Source organism: Salvelinus fontinalis, chromosome 8 (assembly GCF_029448725.1).
Source record: "Salvelinus fontinalis isolate EN_2023a chromosome 8, ASM2944872v1, whole genome shotgun sequence".
Lineage (NCBI taxonomy): Eukaryota > Metazoa > Chordata > Actinopteri > Salmoniformes > Salmonidae > Salvelinus > Salvelinus fontinalis.
This window is the reverse complement of record NC_074672.1, coordinates 4,340,974-4,364,515: the sequence shown is the minus strand read 5'-3', so window position 1 is coordinate 4,364,515 and position 23,542 is coordinate 4,340,974. Positions and strand designations below refer to the sequence as shown.

General features: G+C 43.6%; 1 protein-coding gene across 1 annotated transcript in view; it reads left to right on the top strand.

Moving 5' to 3' along the window:
- LOC129860393 (proline-rich protein 12-like) overlaps window positions 1-23,542 on the top strand; it is a 52,605-nt gene that overhangs the window by 21,771 nt on the left and 7,292 nt on the right. Inside the window, exons 5-12 of the mRNA XM_055930762.1 lie at window positions 125-355; window positions 553-1,216; window positions 6,949-7,397; window positions 7,559-7,675; window positions 8,466-8,596; window positions 10,760-11,214; window positions 12,570-12,689; window positions 21,204-21,301. Of these exons, the coding sequence (XP_055786737.1) occupies window positions 125-355; window positions 553-1,216; window positions 6,949-7,397; window positions 7,559-7,675; window positions 8,466-8,596; window positions 10,760-11,214; window positions 12,570-12,689; window positions 21,204-21,301 (2,265 nt within the window). The remainder of the gene's footprint in view (window positions 1-124; window positions 356-552; window positions 1,217-6,948; window positions 7,398-7,558; window positions 7,676-8,465; window positions 8,597-10,759; window positions 11,215-12,569; window positions 12,690-21,203; window positions 21,302-23,542) is intronic.

Sequence of the window (23,542 nt, the reverse complement as noted above, 5' to 3'; positions counted from 1 at the left end):
TTGAGTTCCAAATACATCTGACAACTTTTAATTTGAGTGTAATGTTCCTTTAAGGTGGTGGGAATAGCCACGTTTACTCTATTGGCGTTTTATTCAAACATTTCCTCTATTTTTCCTGTCTTAGATCAAACTGCCCATCGGCTCCATGTCCTCTTCCGAAGCCCTGCTGAGGACAGACTCTCTGTCCGGCACGGACCCCGCTCTATCAGACGGCTCAGTGGGCTCTGCTCCCTCCCTTGGCCTAAGTCCTGGACCCCTGTGCGAAGGGGTAGACTCCAACAGGATCCAGGACAAGAGCAAGCAGAAGAGCCAGATACAGAGTGACGGAGTGGATGGCGAGGGGATGGATGGAAGGGTAAGGGACGATTAGACTCTGTTTGGCCACTCAATCAGTCAGCTATTATGGTTAATCCTGCGTGTTGTATGTGACAAAATGTTAGCTTTAGCTGGTCAAATGAAGAGGGAAATCGGTATTTCCCTCTCTCATGAACTCTCTATTTTCTCTCGCTTTCTCTATTCCCCCTGTAACCTCTCCCTCTCTGTCTCTCTCAGGGGATTGAGAAATCAGACTGCATGGCCTCCTTCATGGACTTCCTCAAGTCGGGAAAGAGACCTCCGGGCTTGGAAATGCAATCAGGAAACAGGGACGTCTCCCCTCTCAAATCTGAAGGGCTCTGTCCCCTGTCCCCGGCTCCCCCTCCAACACTGCCTCAGTTTGGTGAGGGCAAGAGCAACAGCGGCCCAGGGGGCTGCCCCAGTCCCTGCAAGCGCACCCTGGACGACGAGCTGAAGAGGAACTTGGAGACGCTGCCCTCGTTCTCCTCAGACGAGGAGGATTCGGTGGGCAAGAACCAGGACCTGCAGAAAAGCATCTCCTCGGCCATCTCGGCTCTCTACGACACGCCGCAGCTGGCCTCGCTTCAGCCGCCCCCGCCTTCTCCCCCACCCCAGTCCCAAGACCAACCCAGCCAGGCCCCGCTCACACCGACCACCCTGCAGCCCCCAGCCCTTAGCCCCCAGCCCCCCTCACACAACCCTCACACCCAGCCCCAGGCGGCCGAGCCGGCAGTACTACAGCGAGAGGACCGGGAGATGGAGGAGAATGATGATGAGGAGGAGGAAGAGAGGAAGATGCGAGGAGGGGGTGATAATGAGAGTGAAGTGAATGATATGGAAAAGGAGGAGCTGGAGATATTTGGTGCACCCAGATTGGAAGGTAAGGGAAATACCGGGCTGATACAGATCATATGAAGACTTTTAATTTGACGGCAAACCGCAAATTCCACTATTGTGACTAATCCTTATTGTGGCTAGCTTCACAACACATAACCCGGTCCGGTCGAGGCTCACTAGCCAGATGAAGCTAGCTGGCTGCTTATAACGTTAGCTTTGGGCAACAGGGTTAAGTAGCTGGCTAGCTATTTATTTTCATGAACTGAAGATCAATTTTAATAGGCGAACAACAAGTGGCAACCTAGCTAATACCTACTCACAATGATTCCTAAATCATTGCTAAGAAAAATGAAAATGACTGCAGTTTCTACTGGTCATTGTTTTCGGGCTGGTTGTATTGGTGCTAGCTAGGTACCAAGCTAAAGCTAGCTACCCTAGAAGTTGCGGTCGAACAAATTATGTTTATTACAAACGCGGTATTGAAAACACATCGTTCGTGGCCGTTGTTCGCTTTGTTTGCAGACTTTTTTGTACAGCTTTGACAGTGCTACTGTATCTTTTTTGACACGCAAAGAAACGGGATTCCATAGTATGTATGTTGTGAAGCTAATTGCAGTGACGCTATTACTGTGTAACTCCGGTAGGGCAACATCTGAAAAATAGCGCACTTGGTAGTGTGTACCGGTGCTCGACCAGTCGGCGAAAGCCTACATCACCCACGACAGAGAACCAAATTCCATTATCTTGGCTTAATTGGATTTCACTTTTGAGTTGCCTCGCTGAAATTTTCTTACTCTTTCAAATGAATGCTCGATTTGTTGACTTCTTGATCCACACAGCAGATATTGTGGGCTAGGTTAGGAATGCTGTGTTGCACGTGTAGCGCAACATTTTACGTGGTGTCATTACGTCATATAGGTATGCATGGTAACTTTGACATCGGTTTTTAACATCGGCGCTAAACTAGGCATTGGGCCGATATCGATGTTGGCATTTTAAGATAATTTTGGCTAATTTCTGGTTTGTTCACCAGTATATCGTGCATCCCTAATTCAGACCCTTTACTCAGTACTTTGTTGAAGCACCTTTGGCACCAATTACAGCCTTGAGTCTTCTTGGGTATGACACTACAAGCTTGGTACACATGTATTTTGACAGTTGCGCCCTTTCTTCTCTGCAAATCCTCTCAAGCTCTGTCAGGTTGAATGGGGAGCGTTGCTGCACAGCTTTTTTTTCAGGTCTCCAGAGATGTTCGATCCGGTTCAAGTCCGGGCTCTGGCTGGACCACTCAAGGACATTCAGTGACTTGTCCCGAAGCCACTCATGCGTTTTCTTGGCTGTGTGATTAGGGTTGTTGTCCTGTTGGAAGGTGACCCTTCGGCCCAGTCTGCGGTCCTGAGCACTCTGGAGCAGGTTTTCATCAAGGATCTCTCTGTACTTTGCTCCTTTCATCTTAGTCTTGATCCTGATTAGTCTCCCAGGTACATGCCGCTGAAAAACATCCCCACAGCATGATGCTGCCACCACAATGCGTCACCGTAGGAATGGTGCCAGGTTTCCTTCAGACATGACGCTTGGCATTCAGGGCAAAGAGTTCAATCTTGGTTTCATCAGACCAGAGTCTCTTGTTCCTTGTGGTCTGAGAGTCTTTAGGTGCCGATTGGCAAATGCCAAGCAGGCTGTCATGTGCTTTTTACTGACAGGTGTATAAAATTGGGCACACAGCCATGCAATATCCATAGAAAAACATTGGCAGTAGAATGGCCTTACTGAATAGCTCAGTGACTTTCAACGTGGCACCGTCATAGGATGCCACCTTTCCAACAATTCAGTTAGTGAAATTTCATGCCTGCTAGAGCTGCCCCGGTCAACTGTAAGTGCTGTTATTGTGAAGTGGAAACGTCTAGAAGCAACACTGGCTCAGCTGTGAAGTGGTAGGCCACAGAAGCTTACAGAACGGGACCGCAGAGTGCTGAAGCGCGTAAAAATCGTATTTTCGGTTGCAACACTCACTACCGATTTCCAAGCTGCCTCTGAAAGCAGTGTCAGTACAATAACTTTTTGTCGGTAGCTCCATGAAATGGGTTTCCATGGCTGAGCAGCTGCACACAACCCTAAGATCACCCTGCGCAGTGCCAAGCGTCGGCTGGAGTGGTATGAAGCTTGCCGCCATTTGACTCTGGAGCAGTGGAGATGCTTTCTCTGGAGTTATGAATCACACTTCATCTGGCAGTCCGGTGGACAAAGCTGGGTTAGGCGGATGCCAGGAGAACGCTACCTGCCCCTCTGCGTAGTGCCAAATTTAAAGTTTGGTGGAGGAGGAATAATGGTCTGTTGCTGTTTTTCATGGTTCGGGTCCCTTAGTTCCAGTGAAAGGAAATCTTAACGCTACAGCATACAGTGACATTCTAGACAATTCTGTACTTCCAACTTTGTGGCAACAGGTTGTGGGATGCCCTTTCCTTTTTCAGCATGACAATACCTCTGTGCACAAAGCGAGGTCCATACAGAAATGGTTTGTCAAGATCAGTGTGGAAGAACATGAATGGCCTGCACAGAGGCCTGACCTCAACCCCATTGAACACATTTGGGATGAATTCGAGCGCCGACTGCGAGCCAGGCTTAATTACCCAACATCAGTGTCCGACCTCACTAATGCTCTTGTGGCTGAATGGAGAAAGAACCCACAGCAATGTGCCAACATCTAGTGAAAAGTCATCCCAGAAGAGTGGAGGCTGTTATAGAAGCAAAGGGGCGACCGACTACACAGTAATGCCCATGATTTTGGAATCAGATGTTCGAGCGGTACTTTTCGATACTTTTGGTCAGGTAGTGGATGTTGCAAACGATCACTTAGTAGTCATTTTTGGGACATTCCCCACATATTCACTATTTTGGCTGAGATTTAATTGTATACATAACTGTCCCATAATATCAACTATCGTCTGGTACTGATAGCCTATATGTTTTATTGGCAGAGAATGTATGTAGGCTGTTATATTGTGCATCTCTTTGTGGAACCACAAAAAAAATTCTTCTCATTTATTACAATACTTTTCTTCATAGTCTTGTTGTTTCAGCTCGTGCCCCATTTTTCTTAGAATTAATTGTCACGGCTTAGCTCATGAAAAATTATGATTTTAGCCTCTGGCTTTGCAGTTGCTGTAGAATTCGGTAATTGAATCCATTACCTGTGCACACATAGTAAAGAACTGATTAAATGAAACGATAGCCCAATGGTTATGATATATCTGATAGCTTGAACTAAATCAGACACACTGATCTTTACAGCTGTTTTGGGTTATTTAAATGAATGATAGATACCCATTGCGCTATTCCACACCAAGACAGCCCAAAAATGTTTTGTATCTCAGATTGTTCTGGAAATTCTCACATAGACGCTTCATTGGGAGGAAGGGTCTTTGACATGCTTTTTACATTTGTGTCACAAACATGGTTTATTTTAGGCCCATTTTAGACCTATACATGCCTTTTGTAAGACCCTATGATATGTGAACCGAACCATACATCATACAGACATCTTTGTGTAATTATACTCCTTATAGCAAGGATCATCGACTAGATTCAGCCGTTGGACGATTTTCCTTTTCTTGAGTGGCTGGTCAGGGGGCAGGAACATAATTACCAATCATTTAAGAGTGTTGGACCAGTAATCGAAAGGTTGCTGGATCTAATTCCTGAGCTGACTCAGTGAAAAATCTGTCTGTGCCCTTAAGCAAGGCACTTAACCCTAATAGCTCATGTCAGTCGCTCTGGATAAGAGTGTCTGCTAAATGTAAATCTATTTGTAGACCGCAAATTGACTGCAAGAAGTCCAAACGGCTTTAATATTTGACTGAAACATCATTTCAAACCTTGCTTTCATTTGTTTACTATCACATATTTCTACTATGCGTGGTAATACTTTGGAACAGATTTCCAAAATGTTAATCACTTGGAGCTGATTTGCTGGTGTGTTTACAGTCTTATGTCCAACAATTAAAAAAATAAATAATAATAATTATAACTTTTTTGCTAAACTTGCGGGGGCCAAATAAAATCCCCAGTGGGCCAAATTCGGGCTGCCATTTGGGGAATCCTGCCTTATAGTGGGCTCTCAACTGGAGTATGTCTTAATTCTGAAATACATTTTTTCACATTCATTTTTTTCAACATATTTAATATCTCAAAAGTACAGTTTTTAAACCTTGTTTGGAACAATGTTTGGAACCTTGTTTGGAACAATATAGGTCATTATAGGTCAATTATAGGTCATTAACCAATCACAGCCCTTATTTAGGATTGCACATTCAGCAAATCGCCAACAGAAGACGTTTCCTTTTAATCAATTTTCCCGTTCATCGTGTTGGTTAACATTTATCATAACTTAAAAATTAGCAGAGAGCCCATTCTGGAAATGTGATGTATCCGTAAAGTATATTGTTTCATAAAATGAACAAAATTAATTTGGGTACTTTTGAGAGATTAATATTTTTAATGTTGAATAAATTAACGTGAGAAGTTATATTTCAGAATCTAGACATACTCCATGTGTTAGAACACACTATAACGACACAGATGTTGTCTGTATCATGTACGGTCACGGATCATAGTGTCTTACAGGAGGCATGTACAGTGCCTTCGGAAAGTATTCAGACCCCTTGACTTTTTCCACGTTTTGTTACGTTACATCCTTATTCTAAAAATGGATTAAATGAAACAAATTCGTCGTCAATCTACACACAATAACCCATAATGACAAAATGAAAACAGTTCATATTTTTTTGCATATGTATTAAAAATGTAAACACCTTATTTCCTTAAGTATTCAGACCCTTTACTATTAGAATTGAAATTGAGCTCCGGTGCATCCTGTTTCCATTGATCATCCTTCAGATGATTTGGAAAGGGACACACCTGTCTTTATGTCCCACAGTTGACAGTGCATGTCAGAGCAAGAGGTCGATGAAATTGTCCGTAGAGCTCCGAGACAGGATTGTGTCGAGGCACAGATCTGGGGAATGGTACCAAAACATTTCTGCAGCATTGAAGGTCCCGAAGAACACAGAGCTGTTGGTTCCAAAGAAGGGACTTGGTCAGGGAGGTGACCAAGAACCCATGGTCATTCTGACAGTGTTCCTCTGTGGAGATGGAAGAACCTTCCAGAAGGACAACCATCTCTGCAGCACTCTACAAATCAGGCCTTTATGGTAGAGTGGCCAGACGTAAGCCACTCCTCAGTAAAAGGCACATGACAGCCCGCTTGGAGTTTTCCAAAAGGTACCTAAAGGACCTTTAGAGCATGAGAAACAAGATTCTCTGGTCTGATGAAACCAAGATTGAAGTCTTTGGCCTGAATGCCAAGTGTCATGTCTGGAGGAAACCTGGCACCATCTCTACAGTGAAGCATGGTGGTGGCAGCATCATGCTGTGGGGATGTTTTTCAGTGTTGTTGGTAGATTAATGGGGAAAAAACTATTTAATCCATTTAAGAATAAGGCTGTAAAATATCAAAATGTGGGGAAAAATCAAGGGGTCTGAAAACTTTACGAATGCACTGTAGAGGCCTAAAATGGTCATCATGATTTCCTTAGTTTTTTGTGTGTTTTTGATACAAATTTGAAAAGCATGTTTAACATCCTTCCTCCCAATGTAGTTTCTATGTGAGAATTGACAGAATATTCTATGACCCGAAAGATATTTTTGGGTTGTCATGGCGTGGAATCGCATTTTGATTCTTGAAGAAAAATCACCACTTATCTCCTTTTATTCCAGCCTCCGCACCAGTGGCACCAGTCGGTCCCTCACCTCTCTCCGCCTCCCCCACTCAGTCCTTCTCTCCCTCTCCCCCGCCTTCCCCCTTACTTCTCCTCTCTCTCCCTTCATCACCCCTGCCCCCACAAGAGGCGGCACAACAGAAGCAGTCCCAACCTCCGAGCCCCCTCCCTCCTTCCATTCCTTCTCTTCCTCCTGCTCCCGCCACCCTCCCTCCCTCCTCCCAGACTCCTCCGGCCTCGGATTCCCCCGAGCCAGCACTGGAGCCCCCCGCGTCCCCGGAAGACGCCCCCGCCCCTCAGGTCACCTCGCTGCACGTGGCCCAGAAACAGGAGGACGCCGCCATTGCTGGAGAGAGCGAGGACGACAAGAGTGAGAGTGGAGGGGAAGGCATTTTCCGAGAGAGGGACGAGTTTGTGGTGCGCGTAGAAGACATCGGAACTATGAAGGTATTTGTGTGTTTGCGTTTTTGTGTAAAATAATAAAGGCATCACTAACCATCAGATCAACAGTTAGATTGTTTCTCAATGTAGTCCATCAGTTCCGTAAGTTGATTGTGTGTGTGTTTTCAGTATGTACTGTATTAAATCCCTCACCCCTCTTTCCCCAGCTGGCCCTGAAGACCGGTCGAGAACCTCCCCCCATCTGGAGGGTGCAGAAAGCCCTGCTGCAGAAGTTCAGCCCTGAGATTAAGAACGGACAGAGGCAGTTCTGTGCCACCAGCAACGTGAGTCATTCGGTCTGTCCACCTGGCACAGTGGTATCCATACTATTCATACCCCATCCCCCCCCCCCCCCCCTCAAATAATTTCTTTTTACCTGACCTCACAACCTTAATCTGTAAATTTAGATTTTTACATCAACAAAGAACCTTCAATTCATTGCATTTTCATCTCAATAAATACATTCACTCAATACGATTTGTATTTTTCAAATGATCTTTCTCAGAAACTATATTTTCCCATACAATACTCTTAATTTTGTGTTCCACTGACCCGACACATGAAGATCACTGCTCAATGTCAACACAGAATGCATGTTTCTGTCTATCAGCAGGGCACGCATCGGAAAATGTCTTAAACATTTCGTAAATGAAAATGAGCGTTGCATAGTACAAGTCCGGATAGTCTCTCCCAGTACCGTTTCCAAAATTAGGTGCCAAAGGTTCCACTGACGTTCCACATGAAGATCACTGCTTTGTCCAACTGTGTGATTGTTGGTTTCAGGTCTTCTTAATTGCAGTCGCTGAGCATCTTACGAGTGCTATATCATAGTGACGTTATTCCTGAGATCTAAAAGTGTTCCTAGATCAGCATTTTTTGTTTTCGATGATAAGAAATGGACAGTGGGAACCTGGTCCTACTCTGAGACACTATGAATATAGAACCAAATAAACTGCAATAAAGATGACCTGGAACAGACCCACTGATTTGTGTGGACACCAGGATGATTATCTGTTAAATAAGTAGCTATTAGGCATCCCAATAAACAAAATGGCTGCTCTTTCTTTTTCTTAGTATCTGGGCTACTTTGGAGATGCCAAGAGGCGATACCAGCGCCTGTACGTCAAGTTCCTGGAGAACATCAACAAGAAGGACTATGTGAGAGTGTGCTCTCGACGACCCTGGCACAGACCATCCGGACTGAGGTACGCATCTATACACCTATTTCCCGACCATACGATCACATGCAACTTCAAATGCACCTCGTGCAAGTTAACACATAATCAGATGGTTATCGTCAGAGGATTGATTACCTAGCAAGCCAGTGAGTTAAGGTAAAATCACAAATAGAGATAGATAAAGCCAGAACAATAATATACATGCCTATAGCCATCGGTCTTGCGTGAAAATGGCTTTATTTTAGACATGTACAGTTGAAGTCGGAGGTTTACATACACCTTAGCCAAATACATTTATATTCAGTTTTTCACAATTCCTGACATTTAATCCTAGTAAAAATTCCATGTCTTAGGTCAGTTAGGATCATCACTTTATTTTAAGAATGTGAAATGTCAGAATAATAGTGAGTGATTTATTTCAGCTTTTATTTCTTTCATCACATTCCCAGTGGGTCAGAAGTTTACATAAACTCAATTAGCCCATTCCTCCTGACAGAGCTGGTGTAACCGAGTCAGGTTTGTAGGCCTCCTGGCTCGCAAACACTTTTTCAGTTCTGGCAAGAAATTTTCGATAGGATTGAGGTCAGGGATTTTTGATGGCCACTCTAATACCTTGACTTTGTTGTCCTTAAGCCATTTTGCCACAACTTTGGAAATATGCTTGGGGTCATTGTCCATTTGGAAGACCCATTTGCGACCAAGCTTTAACTTCCTGACTGATGTCTTGAGATGTTGCTTCAATATATACACATAATTTTCCTACCTCATGATGCCATCTATTTTGTGAAGTGCACCAGTCCCTCCTGCAGCAAAGCACCCCCACAACATGATGCTGCCACCCGCGTTCTTCATGGTTGGGATGGTATTCTTCGGCTTGCAAGCATCCCCCTTTTTCCTCCAAACATAACGATGGTCATTATGGCCAAACAGTTCTATTTTTGTTTCATCAGACCAGAGGACATTATTCCAAAAAGTACGATCTTTGTCCCCATGTGCAGTTGCATTCCGTAGTCTGGCTTTTTTTTATGGCGGTTTTGGAGCAGTGGCTTCTTCCTTGCTGAGCGGCCTTTCAGGTTATGCGATATAGGACTCGTTTTACTGTGGATATAGATAATTTTGTACCTGTTTCCTTATGGATCTTCACAAGGTCCTTTGCTGTTGTTCTGGGATTGATTTGCACTTTTCACACCAAAGTACGTTCATCTCTAGGAGACAGAAGGTGTCTCCTTCCTGAGTGGTATGACGGCTACATGGTCCCATGGTGTTTATACTTGCGTATTATTGTTTGTACAAATGAACGTGGTACCTTCAGGTGTTTGGAAATTGCTCCCAAGGATGAACCAGAGTTGGAGGTCTACAATATTTTTGGAGGTCTTGGCTGATTTATTTAGATTTTCTCATGATGTCAAGCAAAGAGGCACTGAATTTGAAGGTAGGCCTTGAAATACATCCACAGGTACACCTCCAATTGACTCAAATGATGTCAATTAGCCTATCAGAAGCTTCAAAAGCCATGACATCATTTTCCGTAATTTCCCAAGCTGTTTAAAGGCACAGTCAACTTAGTGTATGTAAACTTCTGACCCACTGGAATTGTGATGGTGAAATAATCTGTCTGTAAACAGTTGTTGGAAAAACTGCTTGTGTCATGCACAAAGTAGATGTCCTAACCGAATTGCCAAAACTATATTTTGTTAACAAGAAATGTGTGGAGTGGTTGAAAAACGAGATTTAATGACTCCCACCTAAGTGTATGTAAACTTCCGACTTCAACTGTACATTGTATATGCCTTCTCTTCTCAAAGGTTTTCTTCCACCTTGTCATTGAACAGTTCATAGGACAGTGTTGTCCGAAAGATATGTCTGGACATTTTTTTACTTGTACCTTTTTAAATATAAATTTCAGAGCGTGCTGTCCTGTTGAATGTCCAAGGACAAGGCATAAGAGGAAAATACTAGCCTAAAGAGCTAACATGGTGTTTGTACTTCCATCTAGCCATCCAGTGTTCGCAAAAATCTGAAGTAGCCAGCATACTGAAAAAAGTTGCCAGCTAGGGGGGTGAGAGGGCATGACCCCCACAAAATTAGGGTTAGTAGTCATCTATTTGGTTGGACGTGGGTGGTTATAGAACTGGACATCTGAAATATGGTTGCTTACTCTTTATTCAATTCTCTACTCTTCTTCAACAGGCAACAGGCCCTCCCCAAAATGGCGTCTCCGCCTCTCACCACCCAGACCCTGCCTCGAGCTGAGAAGGAGGAGAGGGAGCAGCGAGTGGCACCGGTGCGAGAACCGGTGCAGCGTGAGCCCAGGGAGAGAACAAGGGCAAAGAACGAACAGCGAGAAAAGGAGAAGGCGGCTGCGTTAGTGAAAGAGGAGGGGGAGAAAGAGAAGCAGAGGGAGAAAGAGAAGAGGGTGCAGCCGTCTCAGAAGCCCGAGAAACGGGCAGCCACAGTGGCAACGACAGAACGAGGGAAGGAGAAGAAAGGGGGTGTGGAGAAAGGGAAGAAGGTAGAGCACCCTCCCAAGTCGAAGCCAGCCAAGGTCAAGGCGGAACCTCTTCCGAAAAAGAGGAAGTGGCTGAAGGGGGTCCCCTCGTCGTCTGATTCCGACTCATCTGAGGAGGCAGCCAGCGAGGATGAGAGTAAGAAGCGTTTTTTTGCCTGTAGGGCCAGTTTCTTAGACACAGATTAAGCCTAGTCCAGGACTAAAACGCATTCTCAATGGAGTTTCTCGGAGTAAAAAGCTATTTCCATTGAGGCTAGTCATAAACTGTGTCCGGGAATGTAGCCTGTAATACTTTATTATTTTGTGAAGCAGTTTTGAACTGATTATTGATAGTTACACCATAACACTATATAGCACACTACTTTTGACCAGAGCCCTATGGGCCCTCGTAAGTGCCTTCAAAGTATTCATACCCTTTGACTTATTCCACATTTTGTTGTTAAAGCCTGAATTCAAAATGGATTACAGTTATATTTTTCTCACCCATCCATCTTCTCACAATACCTCATTATGAAAAAGTGAAAACATATTTTTTGAAATGTTAAAAAAAAAATGAAATGCAGAAATATCTGATTTACATAAGTATTCACACACTTTAGTCAGTTATTTGTATTAGCACCCTTTGGCAGTGATTAAAGCTGTGATTCTTTCTGGGTAAGTCACTTAGAGCAACATTTGACCATTTTATTATTTTCAAAACTCTTCATGCTCTGTCAAATTGGTTGTTGATCCCTGCTGGACAACTATTTTCAGGTGTTGCTGTAGATTTTCAAGCAGATTGAAGTCAAAAGTGTAACTCGGCCACTCCGGAACATTCACTGGTTTCTTGGTAAGCAACTCCAGTTTAGATTTGGCCTTGTTTTAGGTTATTGTCCTGCGGAAAGGAGAATTCATCGCCCAGTGTCTGGTGGAAAGCAGACAGAACCAGGTTTTGCTCTATATTTTTTTCAAAACACAGAATTTCACTTCATGGGGTGTTGTGTGTAGGCCAGTGACAAAAATCTCAATTTAATCCATTTTAAATTCAGGCTGCAACACAACAAAATACGGAAAAAGCCCAGGGGTGTCAATACTTGCTGAAGGCACTGTATGTTTAGCCTAATATGTATCGGTATTTGTGCAATCCAACTGGGTGGAGGGATTCTGTGATGGGTAGTGATATGTGTCTGTATCTGCCCTATAATAAATGGAATAGGTGCGCCAGGCAGTGAATAGAAGGGACGACGAAAAGAAGCTTTCAGGAATGTGTTTGGCAAGTGTGTAGGGCGGTCGCGATAATACGGTACAACATTTTCCATGGCATAAAGGAAAACACCATGCAGACTAAGCTCTTTGGCCATTTAGGAGTGTTATGTTACATTGTGTGCTATAGCTTGGAGATGAAACAAATGGGACTCTGGGTTATAACATAAGAAACCATTATGCCTGTTTTCCTCAATTTCTGCTACAGGTATTGTGACAACCCTGTGTGTGTGTGTCTAACCTCTGCAGTGACAGTGCAAGGCAGGGTGAACAACCGGGCCATGCGGGAGATGTTCAGGAGCTATGTGGAGATGCTGGTCAGCACGGCCCTGGACCCCGACATGATCCAAGCCCTGGAGGATACAGAAGGTGAGCGCTCAACACACACACATACACACACACACACACACACACACGGCCCTGGACCTCGACATGATCCAAACCCTGGAGGACACAGACGGTGAGAGCAGAACCCGCACACCACACAATACACAAACAGCCCTGAGGGGTGAACCACAAAGCTGGATAGAGAAGTTACTGTGCTAACTTTTGGTCAATTCCTTGTTTAACTTGGGATAACCGTTGACACGAAGGTGGCTCACCTTTCAGTACATTTCTATGGCAACTTTAGCTTTAACCTGCTAACTCTTTATCCTGAATGAAGTGTTTGAGTTGAGGACCAATCAAATTAGATTCCATCACTCTCGCAAAAAAAATGGGCCATCATCCTTTTCTCCGGACCATATTTGAGGAAGATGACTGATTTTAAAATATTTTTATTAGTCAGGTGTTCTTTTGTTAAAAATAGTAATTAAAATACATGCATTTGAAACTCCATGCTCTGTAAAACTTTCGTATGACCTATCAATATTATTATTATTTTTAATTAGGAGTGGTGGAAAAGGGGTTTGTGCATTGATAAGCACACCAAAGACAACATTAACAATATAATTCATTAAAGAATGATGGCACTTCTAATAGCCTATTTCCCACCATTTCCTGCAGAATTTGCAGGATAACCTGTCTTTCATTTTAATTTCGTAAAATGAATGACTGGCGGATGAATGGCACGACAATGGTCCTCAGGATCTCGTCACGTTATCTCTGCGCGTTCAAATTGGCATCGATAAAATGAAATTTGTTCGTTGTCCATAGCTTATGCCTACCCATAACCCCATCGCCTCCATGGGGCACTCTGTTCAGAACGTTGACATCAGCAAACCGCTCGCCCACACAACACCATACAAGCTGTCTGCCATCTTCCCGGTACAGTTTAAACCGGGACCCATCCGTGAAGAGCACACTTCTCCAGCGTGCCTGTGAGCATTTACCCACTAATGTCAGTTATGACGCCGAACTGCACTCATGTCAAGACCCTGGTGAGAACGACGAGCAAGCAGATGAGCTTCCCTGAGACGGTTTCTGACAGTGTGTAGAAATTATTTGGTTGTGCAATCCCACAGTTTCATCAGCTGTCTGGGTGGAAGTCCTGGGCTGGCGTGGTTACACGTGGTCTGCGGTTGTGAGGCCAGTTGGCCGTACTGCCAATTCTCTTAAACGAGAGGAGGCTTATGGTAGTGAAATTAACATTAAATTATCTGGCAACGGCTTTGGTGGACATTCCTGCAGTCAGCATGCCAATTGCGCACTCCCTCAACTTGAGACATCTGTGGCATTGTGTTGTGTGACACAACTGCACATTTTAGTGGCCTTTTATTGTCCCCAGCACAAGGTGCACCTGTGTAATGACCATGCTGTTTAATTAGCTTCTTGATATACCACACCTGTCAGGTGGATGGATTATCTTGGCAAAGGAGAAACGCTCACTAACAGGGATATAAACAAATTTGTGCTCAAATTTGTGTATGTTGGAAAATATCTGCAGTCTTTTTTATTTCAGCTTATAAAACACAAGTTGTGTTTTTATATTTTTGTTCAGTGTATTTACGAGAAACTGAACAGTGCTTTTTGTTGCTGATATTTATTATTTAAGATAATATTCAGCCTATTATTCAAAATATTTTTATATTTTGTTATTTAGCCACTAATTTCAAATGGTTAACTAAATAACTAATACAGTTGAGATTGATTACAATCTCAACTGGGTTTGGAAAATGTATTTTTTGTTTACAATGAAAGGTAAAGTTACCCAGAAGGATTTTGACATAAGCGCTGGGAACTTTGCCCTTGTCAGTTGTTCATATCTCAATTTAATGTGTGTGATGCTTTTCTGAATAAAGTTGAGTTGGGGAAAATGTTTATTATGCCTTACTTTCCTTTGCAGCCTTTTGCTGGATCCACCTGGTAACCAAATGACTTAGGCTAATATATTATGGACATTTCTTTGAGATGATGTAAGAAAGGCGGAGAGTAACTGTGCACCTTCCAAAAATAGAATTGATCAGTATTGCAAAAAATGTATTTTTTCGTGATATGGATTTTTGTCAATATCGTCATAGTTTACTCTGTCGTCTCTTTCCCTGTCTCCTGTTGCAGCTGCTTCCCACGCACACAAAGCCTTGCAGCGCACTCAAGCAGCGCAGTTCCTCCTCCCCACTGTTAGATTCAAAATAGGTTTGCATGCTGCTCTGTTAGGTCAAATGCAGTTAACCGATTGTTCCAAACAAGAACAATGCTGCTTTCCACTTTGCTTCTTAAATGCCATTCTACTTTTATGATTCCAACAGTAGACTCGTGTTTTGATCTGTATTGCAAATCGGACCGCTATATTTGGTAAAAGAAATAGCAATTACATTTTTTGGCCTATATCATGTAGCCCTAGCCTAGGTCATGTTCATTAGGCTCCAAATGGAAGAAATTGGACTGAAATGGGTAGGGACTATTTGGAACTGATCATGGCGTGTCCTAATGAACACGGACAGCCCTGTTCAGGAGCGCTCAAAGTTACAGAATGTTCAGATATGATGATCTATCATGTCTGATCTATTCATAACATCGCTAACTGAAAACATTCTGAATTTTTCACCTCATTCGCCTCACATCCCAGTGGCACCCAGAGAGTTAAAGTTTGGATTTGTCCATAACAAGTGCAGAAAGTCTAACTTACCCGCCACCCTTTGGACAAATCCTAACTTTCCTATGCCCCTTGGGGCAGAGAAAGGTTCAACACTGAAGGAATGGACGTTAATCTTGAAATATGTCAAGGATCTTTGTCAAGTACAAGTTGCCTCATGCGTATCCCAAGTTGAGGATTTGGCCCTAAGTCATTCTTGTTATGAGTTAGATGTAATTGATATAAAGGGACACTGTAGGGACGCTGGCTGAACTGGGCTAGCCTGGTTACTCATTCACCGTAGCTAATCAAATCAAAGTTTATTTGTCACGTGCGCCGAATACAACAGGTGTAGACCTTACAGTGAAATGCTTACTTACAGCCTCTAACCAATGGTGCGAAAAAAAAGGTGTGTGTGTGTGTGTAGGTAAGTAAAGAAATAAAACAGTAAAAATACATTTGAAAAAAGAGTGGTAAGGCTATATACAGACACCTGTTAGTTAGGCTTATTGAGGTAGTATGTACATGTAGGTATCGTTAAAGTGACTATGCATATGTGATGAACAGAGAGTAGCAGAAGCGTAAAAAGAGGGGTTGGCGGGTGGTGGGACACAATGCAGATAGCCCGGTTAGCCAATGTGCGGGAGCACTGGTTGGTCGGGCCAATTTAGGTAGTATTTCCATGAATGTATAGTTAAAGTGACTATGCATATAAGATAAGCAGAGAGTAGCAGCAGTGTAAAAGAGGGGTTGGGGGGGGCACACAATGCAAATAGTCTGTTCAGGAGTCTTATGAGTTGGGGGTAAAAACTGTTGAGAAGCCTTTTTGTCCTAGACTTGGCACTCTGGTACCGCTTGCCATGAGGTAGTAGAGAGAACAGTCTATGACTGTGGTTGCTGGGGTCTTTGACAATTTTTAGGGCCTTCCTCTGACACCGCCTGGTATAGAGGTCCTGGATGGCAGGCAGCTTTGCCCCAGTGATGTAATGGGCCGTAAGCACTGCCCTCTGAAGTGCCTTGCGGTCGGAGGCCGAGCAATTGCCGTACCAGGCAGTGATGCAACCGGTCAGGATGCTCTCGATGTTGCAGCTGTAGAACCTTTTGAGGATCTCAGGACCCATGCCAAATCTTTTTAGTTTCTTGAGGGGGAATATTCTTTGTCGTGCCCTCTTCACGACTGTCTTGGTGTGTTTGGACCATTCTTCTAGTTTGTTGTTGATGTGGACACCAAGGAATTTGAACCTCTCAACCTGTTCCACTACAGCCCCGTCGATGAGAATGGGGACGTGCTCAGTGCTCCTTTTCCTGTAGTCCACAATCATCTCCTTAGTCTTGGTTACGTTGAGGGATAGGTTGTTATTCTGGCACCACCTGGCCAGGTCTCTGACCTCCTCCCTATAGGCTGTCTCGTCGTTGTCGGTGATCAGGCCTACCACTGTTGTGTCGTCAGCAAACTTAATGATGGTGTTGGAGGCATGCCTGGCCATGCAGTCGTGGGTGAACAGGAGTACAGGAGGGAACTGAGCACGCCCCCCTGGGGAGCTCCAGTGTTGAGGATCAGCGTGGCAGATGTGTTGCTACCTACCCTCACCACCTGGGGGCGGCTTGTCAGAAAGTTCAGAATTCAGTTGGAGGGAGGTTTTTAGTCCCAGGTTCCTTAGCTTGGTGATGAGCTTTGAGGGTACTATGGTGTTGAACGCTGAGCTGTAGTCAATGAACAGCATTCTCACATAGGTGTTCCTTTTGTCCAGGTGGGAAGGGCAGTGTGGAGTGTAATAGGGATTGCATCTGTGGATCCGTTTGGGCGGTATGCAAATTGGAGTGGGTCTAGGGTTTCTGGGATAATGGTGTTGATGTGAGCCATTACCAGCCTTTCAAAGCACTTCATGGCTACGGACGTGAGTGCTACGGGTCTGTAGTCATTTAGGCAGGTTGCCTTTGTGTTCTTGGGCACAGGGACTATGGTGTTCTGCATGTTGGTATTAGACTCAATCAGGGACATGTTGAAAATGTCATTGAAGACACCTGCCAGTTGGTCAGCACATGCTCGGAGCACACGCCCTGGTAATCCGTCTGGCCCCGCAGCCTTGTGTATGTTGACCTGTTTAAAGGTCTTACTCACGTCGGCTAGGGAGAGCGTGATTACACAGTGGTCCGGAACAGCTGATGCTCTCGTGCATGCCTCAATGTTGCTTGCCTCGAAGCGAGCATAGAAGTGATTCGGCTCGTCTGGTTGGCTCGTGTCACTGGGAAGCTCGTGGCTGTGCTTCCCTTTGTAGTCTGTAATAGTTTGCAAGCCCTGCCACATCCGACAAGCGTCGGAGCCGGTGTAGTATGATTCAATCTTAGCCCTGTATTGACGCTTTGCCTGTTTGATGGTTCGTCGCAGGACATAGCGGGATTTCTTGTAAGCTTCTGAGTTAGAGTCCCGCACCTTAAGCGGCAGCTCTACCCTTTAGCTCAGTGCGAATGTTGCCGGTAATTCATGGCTTCTGGTTGGGGTATGTACGTACAGGACCTTGGGCGGAAGACGTCCTCAATACACTTATTGATAAAGCTGGAACCATTCTAGAAAGGACAAGGCGAGAAGAAAGTATCTGAGTCAGCACAGTGTGATTTGGGTCGGCCATACAGTGTGAATAAGGTACAGTGTGTGTTCGGGATCGTTTCTGACCTTTTAGCCTTGATTGTTTCGTGCTCATTTCTGAAAAGCAAATAGTGTTATATCAGCTGTAATATGTCGGTAAAGAGTTTGATAAGGGAAGGCACTGCCAAACGTGCAATGTTCATTTGAATGGAAACAGTGATGTTTTGAACAACCAGTTGAATGTTGTGATTATGGTAATTGTTCGGTTTTGAGATTTCAAATGGTCAAACCCATTGCAAAGGGTTGGGAATTTTCCATGGGAAGTTCAGCCCAGGAATTTTGCTTAACTTATAACAGTGAACCTTTTTTTGTGGGATACACAAGGCAATTCTAGGTCTTGTGGCATATTTTGGTTAAGCTATCCCCAATTCAATGGAATTGCAACCTTCTGCATGCACAGTGCATTCTTCCATTACATGTACAGCTGATTCTCAAGATCCAGCACACTAATGAGATGCTATTGAGCCCACACTACTACACTGTCTGAGCCAAGGACTACATGCTTTCGGGTAAGTTTTGATTACAATACTGGGTGGGGTGAATATATTTTATATGACATGCATGATTTGTTGTTAACTAGTAAATAGTAGCCTACAGCAAGCGTTTAAGTAATTTCTAACTTGTTAACAATTTCTGTTAGTTAGTTTTTGCTACCATGTGGGTTTTAGCTTGCTTGATCCTGCTAACTGAGGAGGGTTAATTCACCAGTTTCCATACATGTTTCATTTTAAAACATGTATCATACAAAGGAGTTGTTTAATCTAACTGCTTAACTATTTATCTGTACATGGAATTGTATTCGTTTTTAAAAAACATTTTATTTCTAATCTTCACAGGAAAATGCCACGGGCACTATCTGATGTGTGGAGACATTTCACTGCAGCTAATGTAGAAGGAAAAGCTGTGTACATTTGCAAATACTGTGCCAAATCATATGTGAAGAATGCAACGAAGATGCAGAATCATCTGGCCAAGAGCATAAAGTTCCCTCAGCGCTCACAACATGCAACCTCTGACAAAAGTTCCTCTACTTTTATTTGAGGTGAAAATGATGAATCAGACACCTTATCGATAGCGACAGCTCATGGTCCTCTTGGAATCAGATGTTTTTTTTGGCTCAATGGAGGAACGTAGTCAGAGATGCTGATGAATGTCTTGCTCGAGCTGTGTGTGCAACTGGTTGACCTCTGATGCTCACAGGCAATGTGTGTTGGAAGATATTTGTGAATGTTCTTCGCCCAGCATACACTCCTCCAACCAGACATGCTTTATCTACTCATTTGCTGGACGCAGAGTTCCAGAGTTCCACAGAGTTGAAATGATAGAGAAAGCAGACTGTATTGCAATCATCTGATGGGTGGTTGAATGTTTGTGGGCAAGGAATAATTAACTACATCTCCACCCCTCAACCAGTATTCTACAAGAGCACAGACGCAAGGGACAACAAACACCGGTCTCTACATTGCAGATGAGCTGAAGGCAGTCATCAATGACCTTGGACAACAGAAGATATTTGCACTGGTGACCTACAATTCTGCGAACATGAAGGCTGCTTGGTCTCACATCACACCCATTGGCTGTGCTGCTCATGCATTGAAACATCATGGCACTGAAAACAATGGATACACTCTACAAGAGAGCCAAGGAAATGGTTAGGTATGTGAAGGGTCATCAAGTTATAGCAGCAATCTACCTCACCAAGGAAAGTGAGAAGAATAAGAGCACCACATTGAAGCTGCCCAGCAACTACTGTTGGGGTGTCATGTTTGACAGTCTCCTGAAGGGGAAGGAGTCTCTCCAAGCTGTATCAGTCTGCCGATATGGACAGCCCCATCAAGAGGATCCTCCTGGATGACGTATTTTGGGAGAGAGTGGTAAGCAGCCTGAAACTCCTGAAACCTATAGCAGCCATTGCACGGATTGAGGGAGACAATTCCATCCTGTCTGATGTTCAGACTCTGCTTGCAGATGTAAGAGAAGATATCTGTACTGCCCTGCCCACTTCACTGTTGCTCTAAGCAGAGGAAACTGAAGTTCTGAAATACATGAAAAAGCGTGAAGACTTCTGCCTAAAGCTCATAAACAATGGATACTTGTTGGACCCCAAGTACGCTGGCAAGAGCATCCTGTCTGGTGCAGAGATCAACAAAGCCTATACTACCGTGTCTCGCCACCTTGGCCTGGAAGAGGGCAAGGTTCTTGGCAGTCTGACGAAGTACACTTCCAAGCAAGGGCTTTGGGATGGCACCATAGGCAATTTGGCAGTCGTGCCAATATATCTCATCAGCCACCTGGTGGAAGGGACTTTGTGGATCTGAGGCTCTTTCCCCATCCTCCTCCAAATCCCACCAACATCAGCTGCCTCAGTGCAACTGGTCATTGTTTGGGAACACACAGACCAAAGCACGCAACAGGCTGACCAATACAAGGGTTGAAAAATTGGTGGCCATCCGGGCAAATTTGAGGCTTTTTGGGGCTGACAATGAGCCATCCTCAACCAGGTTAGAATGTGACAGTGAAGATGAGGCCTCAGAGTCCAATGTTCAAGAGGTGGACATTGAGGAGGTCCAGGGAGAAAACATGGAAGCCTGAGAGGAATACAACCAAAGCTTTAGTTTCTAGATTATAATTTTACAGACGTATGTTGAAAATATTTTTGGGAGATGCGATGGATCATTGGGGATCATTCAATATTCCCTTCGTTGTTGTTCAGTGAAGTCATCCCATGTAACGAGTCAACTCATTTAATTAAAGTTCAATTCGTAGCTGAATTGTTTTTTTCTGTTGGAAGGATTTAATAATTTGCAATTGTCTACTTACGATAAGGAAAAAGGTTTATGTTTCTGTCTCCATATGATATGGTAAATATATCCAATGCAAAAAACATCTACATTTAAATGGTATTAATATTAATTTGCATATATTCCCACGGAAAGTTTCCACCTGAATATTCCCCAAAATGTGCAACTCTACACCCATATTGATCAGGCCACACCCTGCCACACACACCAAACAGGATCAAACATACCTTGATGAATGTTGAACAGTGCACAGCATTGTGGGAAAGCGTTAGGTTCAGTACAAACCGTTCCGCAATGTAGCAAAACATGTCATCAACTGAATATGCCCCTGGTTAGCCTCTCCAGGTTTGGAATGATTGACAGTCGTTTGAAACATATCCAATTAATCAGGCTTTCCTCTCCATCTCCATTGGTTCCCTCAGATGAGCTGTACCTCCCTGGAATGAGGAAGATTGATGGCATCATCGTGGAACAGAAGAGGAGACTGATGAGGAGAGTTAACATGAGTACTCAGCACCAGGTAACCTGCTCTGAATATTCTGAACAGAAATATAAAAGCAACATGCCACAATTTTAAAGATTTTACTGAGTTACAGTTCATATAAGGAAATCAGTCAATTAAATATTTTTTTTATTTTAAATTCGGCCCTAATCTATGGTTTTTAGTGGTTTGCGAAAGTATTCACCTCCTTTGCATTTTTCCTATTTTGTTGCCTTTACAACGTGGAATTAAAATATATTTTTTGGGGGGGGGTTGTATCATTTGATTTACACAACATGCCTACCATTTTGAAGATGCAAAATATATTTTTTTTGTGAAACAAACAAGAAATAAGACAAAAACGGAGCTTGCGCGTGCATAACTGTTCACCCCCCCCAAAGTCAATACTTTGTAGAGTCACCTTTTGCAGCAATTACAGCTGCAAGTCTTTTGGGGCATGTCTCTATAAGCTTGGCACATCTATCCACTGGGATTTTTGCCCATTCTTCAAGGAAAAACTGCTCCAGCTCCTTCAAGTTGGATGGGTTACACTGGTGTATAGCAATCTTGGTCATATCACATATTCTCAATTGGATTTAGGTCTGGGCTTTGACTAGGCCATAACAAGACATTTAAATTTTTCCCCTTAAACCACTCAAGTGTTGCTTTAGCAGTAGGCTTAGGGTCATTGTCTTGTCTTGCTGGAAGGTGAACCTCTGAATAGTCTCAAATCTCTGGAAGACAAACAGGTTTCCCTCAAGAATTTCCTGTATTTAGCGCCATCCTTCATTCCTTCAATTCTGACCAGTTTCCCAGTCCCTGTCGATGCAAAAACTTCCCCACAGCATGATGCTGCCACCACCATGCTTCACTGTGGGGATGGTGTTCTCGGGGTGATGAGAGGTGTTGGGTTTTTCGCCAGACATAGCGTTTTCCTTGTTGGCCAAAAAGCAAAATTTTTGTCTCATCTCCAGAGTACCTTCTTCTATATGTTTAGGGTGTCTCCCACATGCCTTTTGGCAAACACCAAATGTGTTTTCTGATTTTTTTCTTTAAGTAATGGCTTTTTTCTGGCCACTCTTCCGTAAAGCCCAGCTCTGTGGAATGTACGGCTTAAAGTGATCCTATGGACAGATACTCTAATCTCCGCTGTGGAGCTTTGCAGTTGGTTTTCATGGTGCTGCATACTTGGTGGTTCCCCTTGCTGAGTGGTGTTGCAGACTCTGGGGCCTTTCAGAACAGCTGTGTGTGTATTTATACTGAGATCATGTGACAGATCATGTAAGACTTAGATTGCACACAGGTGGACTTTATTTAACTGATTATGTGACTTCTGAAGCTTATTGCTTGCACCAGAACTTATTTAGGGGCTTCATAGCAAAGGGGGTGAATACATATGCATGCACCACTTTTCTGTTTTTTATTTCAGGAAATTTTCTGAAACAAGAAAAAAAAATCTATTTCACTTCACCAATTTGGGCTATTTTGTGTATGTCCATAACATGAAATCCAAATAAAAATCAATTTAAATTACAGGCTGTAACGCAACAAAATAGGAAAAACTCCAAGGGGGATGAATACTTTTGCAAGGCACTGTACATGTCTGGGAATACAGATATGCATCTGTTTTTCACAGATGCCTTTAAAGAAATGGGCCTCACAATGGGCCTTGGATCTCCTCACAGTATCTCTGCATTCAGATTTCCATCGATATAATGCAATTGTGGTTATTGTCCGTAGCTTATGCCTGCCTATACCATAACCCCACCACCACCATAGGGCACTCTGTTCACAATGTTGACATCAGTAAACCGTTTGCCCACACGACGCCAGACATGTGTCCTGTGGTTGGATATACTGCTAAATTCTCTAAAACGAAATTAGAGGCGGCTTATGGTAGAGAAATTAACCATTTTCTGTTAACAGCTCTGGTTGACAATCCTGCAGTCTGAATGCCCAATTGCACTCTCCCTCAACTGGAGACATGTGGAATTGTGTGTTGTGTGACAACTGCAAGTTTTAGTGGCCTTTTATTGTCCCCAGCACAAGGTGCACCTGTGTAATGACCACGCTGTTTAATCAGCTTCTTGATATGCCATTATCAGGCCCATTATCAGCATGGACATTTCTAAATGACCCCTAACTTTTGAACGGTAGTGGGCATGCATACACGCACGCACACATTTTGAAGAATCTAAAATATATTTAGATTTGTTTAACACTTTTTTGGGGTTATTATATGATGCCATGTGTGTTATTTCATAGTTTTAATGTCTTCAC